This window comes from Solanum stenotomum, unplaced genomic scaffold (genome assembly GCF_019186545.1).
Source record: "Solanum stenotomum isolate F172 unplaced genomic scaffold, ASM1918654v1 scaffold18207, whole genome shotgun sequence".
Lineage (NCBI taxonomy): Eukaryota > Viridiplantae > Streptophyta > Magnoliopsida > Solanales > Solanaceae > Solanum > Solanum stenotomum.
Genome location: NW_026024921.1, coordinates 2,392 through 10,383, shown reverse-complemented (window position 1 = coordinate 10,383; position 7,992 = coordinate 2,392). Strand labels below are relative to the sequence as shown.

At 35.7% G+C, this 7,992-nt stretch overlaps 1 protein-coding gene across 1 annotated transcript; it reads left to right on the top strand.

The window, feature by feature from the left end:
• Positions 1 to 2,363: 2,363 nt before the first annotated feature.
• LOC125850623 (uncharacterized) lies at positions 2,364 to 7,621 on the top strand. Its single transcript, XM_049530484.1, has 7 exons — positions 2,364 to 2,669; positions 3,253 to 3,555; positions 4,575 to 4,783; positions 4,875 to 4,923; positions 5,018 to 5,107; positions 5,285 to 5,347; positions 5,510 to 7,621. The coding sequence occupies exons 1-7, from the start codon at positions 2,502 to 2,504 to the stop codon at positions 7,268 to 7,270; spliced, it is 2,643 nt and encodes an 880-aa protein (XP_049386441.1). The 5' UTR covers positions 2,364 to 2,501; the 3' UTR covers positions 7,271 to 7,621.
• The last annotated feature ends 371 nt before the right edge of the window (positions 7,622 to 7,992 follow it).

The window sequence follows — 7,992 nt, the reverse complement described above, 5'->3', positions numbered from 1 at the left end:
AAGGAGAAAAGATCAATTTTTCTGCAAAAAAACGTGCAACAGTACCAATGCATAGTGATACTAATACGGCACTAATGCAATATTACAGCTTTTATGTTTGTGTTTTAATAATGAGAGAATTAAATACTATGCTTTAATTAATATTCAATATATACTTAAAGCAAAAAGAAGAAGAAGGAGAAAATAGATAATTGCAAATGCTGGACATTGGAGGGTGCCACATCAGCGGTTTTAGATTCAGATATATATATATAGATTTTTTTTTTTGATTTTGTTAGTTTGTTTATTAAAAAGAGGAATCATAATTTTTTTAAAAAAATTACCTTAAACTTTGACAATGATGATTTTTCTAGATTCTTGACTTGAAGTTGGAGACTTGGAGTTCTTTGTGCGGAAAATAAAAAGCAAATTTAAAGAGAGAAGAAAAAATATTTTTGGAACTTGAAAAGAGGGTGAGAAGGAAACTTTTGAAGTCTTTTAACTTTAGAACTTTGCTTTTAAAAAAAAAACGCGTATTTTAGTTAATAAAAAAAATTAAGCAAATTGTGGGGGATCAAACTCAAGACCTTGGTGTTAAAATCTGGCAATCAAACCAGTAAACCATCCAACAGCTTTGAAAATGGGTTCCACAAGTTATTATTTAATATTTCTTTAATAATTATACAAGTAATATATCGAGTTTAGTCGGATGACCACGGGTTTCGATAACCCAATTTTTATACATAAATTCGCCCCTGGTTCCAATATTGTTACGTATATTGCAATTCATGTTAGTCTCAAATTTTTGCAATAAAAAATAATCAAAAACAAAATTAATTTTGACATGAAAAAAGAAAATGTTTAAATCATATTTAGTCAATGTATAATTCATTTCCAAGTTATATAAATGAAATTCACAATTCATACAAATATTAAAATCTACACAAATTTAACTCATACATTATATATGCGAAAATGATATAGTAATACTTTTATTATACAATTTACATACAAAGTGCATAATTTCAAAATATTTTTTTTGCAGCTTATCAACATTTTTGTAACAATCGAAAAAATAGCTTGATTTAAAGTTGTCATCAGAGGAAAAAGATATGAATATACCAAATACTTCTTTAATTTAGTAGAGAAACTCAAACATATATATTTATATATAGTATGCTATAACAGACAATATTAATAAGGTATTTATGTATATGTGGCAACTATATACAATGAAATAAATATAGGGATTTATAAGCTTAATAAGTTCATTAGGGTTAGGGTTTGGGAGCTTATCGTTCACATATAAATAAAATTGTAAAGCTAATGAGAAAACAGATAAAATTCTTCTAAATATTATCGTCCTTTTTGTATTTCTACAAATTTTTAAAATAATATTACTTATGATAGTTAAATAGCTTTGTTAGTAGGAAGGTGATACTTACTAATATTGTTCTCTTAAGCCATGAGCTAGTTAAAAAACATTTATCTCTTAGGTCATGAGCTAGTTAAAAAATATTTAGGAAAATGAATATTTCGCAGATGCATTATATGGTTCTTTGAAGGAATAGTCAACAAAGTTTTTTTTCGAAGATCGATTTAAAATAATAAAGTGTTTTTCGACGTTTTTAGAAATTAAACACATCTCAAGGAGATTTGAATCAACAAAAGGAAAGAAAAATAAAAGAAGCTTAATACATGTAAAATTAAAACAATTTTTTTTTGTTACACACTTCATTTTAGAGTTTGACCTATCGAAAACTTTATACTAACAAAAAAGTTAGAGTTTGACCTATCGAAAACTTTATACTAAAAAAATTACGTCTATTAAATAAATTTATAACAACTTACCAAACGAATTAAATGTGTGATTTCTTTCTTTTCCATAATTGAACGGGCTCTAATGCACCCAATGCCTCATTTGATTCATGTTAACATAATTCAGAATAGTTCACGCTTTTAAAAGTCGTACACATCACACACGATTTCTATTAAACACTTTTCTAACAACTATCCAAAAGAATTAGATATACCCCCTTTCTTTTATACTCTAACTATCCCTAACACATTCAATTTACTCATTGAGCCCACATTAACCTAATTTTAAGTTATTTCACGCTTCTTAAAAGCTGTGCGAATCACACACGTAGTTATGTCAACAAAAAATATTTATTAAGCAAAAATTTAATTGATTTTATAAAATATTAATAAATCCACGTTGTGAAATAAAATATCGTGTCAATTTTAAACGTCTATCTAATATTAAGCTTAAAAACATAAAATACTTAGGTTAGATGTGTTTCTTGGAGTTTTTTAATTTTTAAAATGAGTTTTTATTTGGTCAAAATTAGGAAAATGAAAAAAAGAATAAAAACAAGAAAAACGAAGCGGTGTATACTTGTCCCGAGAAGAACAAAGCTTCGGAACCCTAAAAAGGCAATTCACTTTGCATCGGCGCGAGACCCTTGAGGTGTACAAATTCTTCCTCCGAAGAAACCCTAGATCAAAAATCTTGTTAATCCATGGATGATAGCTGTGCAGTCTGTGCTGAAACCCTTGAATGGGTTGCCTATGGAGCTTGTGGTCACAAAGATGTTTGCTCTACCTGTGTTGCTCGTCTTCGATTCATCTGCGATGATCGCCGATGTTGTATTTGCAAAACCGAGGCTGATGTTGTTTTTGTCACCAAGGTTCCCACTCTAATCTTCGTTTGCTTGATCTATTAGATCGTTTTTGTTGTCTCAAAGAATTATTTACATTTGATCGTGCAAGTTTAGATTTAACCTAATAGTTTGAACATTCACATCTATTGAACTGATGTTTTATATCTAATTTTGAACATTGGTGATGACTTATGCTATGGATGTAGGAGCTATCTTTAGGTTTGCAATCTCAAAACCCCAATAAATCTGTGTTTTTGTAGACCGATGTTATGATTATATAGTTTGTTATTTGTGGACTAGGCTGATCAATCGAGATTTTACCTAATAATTGCACTGGCATTATATTGAATTGCTGCTCTTGTACTTTAAGGAGTGATCTCTTTGCAATTTTTTTTTTTTTTTTTTTTGATAATTGATGATCTTCTCATGCTTCGTGTATTTAGTCTGCTTATAAATATGAATGTACATTTATTGAGATGTTGTTCAACCAAATTTTATGTGGAAGCAAGCACAGTATTTCACTCTTTTGAATTGCTGTTCCATTTTGGTTTTAAGACTGAAGATCTGTGGTTGTGATTTTCTTATTACTCCTCCCTTTTCTGTGTTGCAGGCTCTAGGAGATTATACAAATATGATTGGTGACTTTTCAGTATTTCCATCTGAACCAAAAGAAGGCAAAAGTGGTTCTTATTGGTATCATGAGGACACCCAGGCTTTTTTTGATGATTTAGATCATTACAAGATGATCTTGGCAATGTGCAGGCTTTCTTGTAGTGTGTGTGATAAGATGGAAGGGCCGGATGGTGATGGTGTGAAGAGAAGAGCAAGGTTCAGAAACATTGATCAGTTAAAAGGTCACTTATTCCACAAGCACAAGTTGCACATGTGCAGTTTATGTTTGGAAGGAAGAAAGGTCGTTTTCTGCAATATCTGATTCAGCTTTCATCTGTTGCATTTTTTTTATATAATAAATATTTTGCTTATGTGAGAGGGAATAATCATACTTACAAGATGCATACCCAAAGTAGATAACCATACATGATTGCCTATTCAGCAGTTGAGTAATACTACCAAACTTTTGAGCTCTTTCCCCCCTCCTCCTGAATTTTAGGTCTTGTAAAGTTTCCCTTCCCTATTTCCTCTATAAGCTAGCAATAAATGCTGAAAATAGTCGCAAGTATTTCACTTGTTGGGACATCTTGACATCGTCTTTTTTCTAAAAAATGAACAAACTACAAGTACACTCCCTGGCAGCACTCTCAGTGAACAGATTAATTACCACCTAGCCCTAGTAAAGTAGTAAGCTAAGTTCAAGGGTAATTCCATATAAGTTATAGTAAGGGAAATCGATCTGATGATGTTCCACTTTGGCTGCCTGATTGTTCTTACACTTGTTTAATATAAATATATTCAGAACCTAGTCATGAAGCCCCTTAATTACCCCCCTCACTACAGCCTTGTTCATAATCTTGCTATCAAAGATGAGATACACAAACTCGACTGCAGAATTGAATGGTTCTTTTAACCCCCAAGGATGCTATTCAACATCTAGTCTATCTGCTCCGCTTAGTCTTTACTTCGAATTGCAGTTACATTGTTTGACAACTGAAACTTATGAGTGCTCTCAGTTGATAAAGAAGGATATGGTTTCTCTGCCCTCCCCCAAAAGAAAAGGGAACAAAAAGAATAAGAAAGCACCATTGTCTATAACAATGGGAAGGCCCATTTGACTGGATTAGGGAAGAACATCTTAGCTCTTGATATTTTGGTCGTTTGGATTGGATTTGATTGCATACTGAAACTGTGTTGCCTAGTTAAATTGTGTTATGAGACTTTACAGATTCTGTATTTTTAGTAATGGTAATATCAATGCATGCATATCAATCTTGTTAGCAACATATTGATCTGATTGGTGGCTTATTTGTCAAACAGATATTTATCTGTGAGCAGAAACTATACACAAGGGCACAGCTGAATCAGCATATACACACAGGTGACTCTGAGGTTGATGGTACTGAAAGTGAAAGAGGTGGCTTCATGGGTCATCCTCTTTGTGAATTCTGTAGGACCCCATTTTATGGTGATAATGAGCTGTATTCTCACATGTCGACTGAACATTATACTTGTCACATGTGCCAGAGGTATGGTTTTATGTGTCCAATAACATGTTATAAGTTGGTTATCATCGATCAGTTAAAGCTCACGGTGGTTTTATCCATTGAATTCATGCAGGCAGCACCCTGGGCAATACGAATACTACAAGAATTATGATGACCTAGAGGTGGTCTTACTATGCTATATCATCTGAAGCTTTCCGACTTCTTTCAGTGGTGCTTTTGATGCCAATTAAAGATGGTGTTTCTTTTTCATTTCAGATCCACTTCCGCAGAGATCATTTCTTATGTGAAGACGAGAGCTGTCTTGCAAAAAAGTTTATTGTTTTCCAATCTGAATCTGAGTTGAAGGTAGGATTTGTTGGCCTGGTGCAAATTATGAATAGCTGTAGCCTGTAATAAAACATATATTCATGCAGATTCAAGTTATTACTTTCATGTTATTTCATAGTTTTTATGGGCAGAGGTGTGCAACTTTCCAGTAGTAGATTTCTTTTGATGTCTTTATTTTCCTGTTCACATTTTCAGAGGCACAATACTCTCGAGCATGGAGGTCGTATGTCGCGTTCCCAACGCAGTGCTGCTTTGCAGGCAAGTCTCAACTCTGTCCTTGAATAAAAGCCACAGGGGGAAGATGCGCTCATGGTGCCTCATTCATTAGCTGTTCTCGTTGTGTATATCCTGACATTTCATTCCTGGCGCTATGTTGGAGTCATGGTAGTTACAAATGATTTTTGTTTTCTTTTTATACAGATACCAACGAGTTTTCGATATCGCCGTAGTAGTGAACAGGTTAATCGTCGTGGAAGGGGACAATCATTTAGGCGTGATAACGCTGAGAGTGAACTCTCCATGGCCATTCAAGCTAGTTTAGAGACCGCTAATGCAGATGGAAGACTGCATGATACGTCAAGCAGGAGGAGGGTAGTTTCTGATCAAATGGTAACAGGTGATGATGATCTCCTTGTTCAACCCTTTGATTCTTTGACTACTGATTCTGAGCCAGCTTCAAGATATCGACAAGCTGTGTCTCAAATTTCGAGAAATTCTCAGCTTGAAGAGTCTTCATTTCCTCCCCTTGCTGCGCCTCCTGCTAATAGTCAACCAAGACCTCAGTCTGATGCTGTACCCAAGAACACTATGGCATCACATCTACGCCGGAAGCAAAACAAAAGTACAAAGCTTCCTAGTTCGTCTCCTGCATGGCCAGCAACAACTGGTCACTCACCACCGGTAATTGGTCATCAGCCTGCCTGGCCTGTGATAAGTAGTGCTTCTGGATCATCATCTAATTCCAGGCATAGTAAGGCAGCAGCAAACAAACCTTCTGCACCAGTAATAACCCGTGAACAAGCTTGGCCTGCTGTTAATAGTTCTTTTGGATCAGCATCAGGCTCTAGCCAGATTAAACCGTCAACAGCAGCAGATGGACCCCCATCATCTAGTTATTTGAACTCTGTTGCTTCTCGATCTTCATTAGCACATGAATCATCTTCTAGCTCCGTTGGTTCATCCAGGAGTTGGGCCCACAGCAATCGAATTAGCCATTCCTCGTCAGCCCCAAACCTTGTTCAGAGTGGGTCTTTTGACTCTTCTACTACTGATTTTCCTCCAGTCTCAGCTGTGCAGACTCGCAAACTTCCTGCAAGTGGTCAGCAGGCAGCCACAAATGTGGAAGATGTTCAAACCGCAAATAAATCTTTGGTAGAAAGGATGCATATTGCTCTAGATTTTGATCAAGACAAATTCACTGCATTTAAGGACATCTCTGCGGAATATCGTCAAGGTTTAATTGATGCTGAGACATATCTGGCATATGCCGCGCAGTTTGGCTTGTCACATCTCGTTCTTGAGTTGGCTAGACTATGCCCTGATGCTGAGAGGCAAAAAGCATTAATTGACACCTATAATGCTAATTTTGGAGGCACTGTCCCTATACAGAATCGTCAAAGTGGTGTCAATCGCTTGAAAGATGGTAAAAGTTCGAAGAATGGTAAAGGCAAGTCAATAGATGCTGGAAGTGTTGCTTCAAAGGATAACGTGGCAGATAACATTTTAAGTACTGTGAGGAAATTGCAGTCTAGCCATAAGATTCCCGATGATGATGTGGAAGTTTTGTCAAGAGATGGTTATCGATCTGCTAAAGGTAAATCAAAATTGACTCTGAATGAATCCGAGGAAGAATTGAACTCCCGAGGCAAGCCTTTAAAGCTGGATGCCCGCCAGAATGACTTGTCTGCTAACGATGAGTCAAATCACAGGCCGGGGAATAATGATGGGAAAGGCAAGCAGCGGAAGAAAACCTCAAAGTTTCACAGAGTTCGCTTAGGTGATGGATCTGTTGAAACACTTTTGAATCTCAATAGTTCAAACCCTGATCTGGATCCCGACCCAGATCGAAAAGAGACATCAGATGACCAAAGTAACCCTGACAGTTTGCCTGTGCGTGGTGTTTGGCGAAATGGAGGTGGTCAAAAGCTTGTAGCTATGACTTCCAAAGGTCCAAAAAACTGATGCAGCAGTAGGAGGTAGAGGACAACAGGACAGCGTTTTGGCTTGTAGAGAGGGAGTTTTGATTTTCCTTTCCTTTGGACATAATTATTTGGCACCGGCTTTTGTAGCAACTTCAACATGATCTGTGGCTTATCCATGATTTGGAAAAGGTTCAATCTCTGAAGTATTTTATGGTTTCCAAACACAGCAGTTCTGCAATTATAGGCGCTGTTGTTTTTGTTTCTCTCTGTTAATGATAGCTCCTTTCAATTCTGCCTTAACTATATGCTAGTGGCACAGATAGACAACTTCCTTAAAAGATTGGGTTTTAAAACTGTATATTGTTATACTAAGTACATGGATAAAGTAGTTCCAGTTTTCCGTGCCATTTTTCCTTTGCGACTTTTTTATACTCTTTGCTGCTGTAGCGAATTTAAATGGTGAACATCTTCAGTGAGATTCATATAGTCGATCTAACTTGTTTAGGAAAGTAGTATGGCCCTTGAGATTATTGTCCTGATCAGCGTCTGTCTTTACCTAATCAGGGGTCATAGCAAAGTTTGTGCTTCTTCTGTCCATTTTTGGATAATGCTTTTCGACGGGTTTAGGTTTGGTTTTGTTTATTGAAGTATTAGCCATGCTATTGATATTTATGTTGTTTTTAGTGTTTAATTTATGACATTATTTTGTTGTTGTTAGCTGCTGTTGTTTCTTTCTTGAATGCTTCATACTTCTTTCCTTAT

What these genes read in the sequence shown, in the direction of transcription:
- LOC125850623 (XM_049530484.1), top strand. Translation starts at nt 2,502, where the DNA reads ATGGATGATAGCTGTGCAGTCTGTGCTGAAACCCTTGAATGGGTTGCC. An exon ending in ATGTTGTTTTTGTCACCAAG is followed by an intron (nt 2,670 to 3,252) that starts GTTCCCACTCTA and finishes TCTGTGTTGCAG; the next exon opens with GCTCTAGGAGATTATACAAA. An exon ending in AGAATTATGATGACCTAGAG is followed by an intron (nt 4,924 to 5,017) that starts GTGGTCTTACTA and finishes TTTTCATTTCAG; the next exon opens with ATCCACTTCCGCAGAGATCA.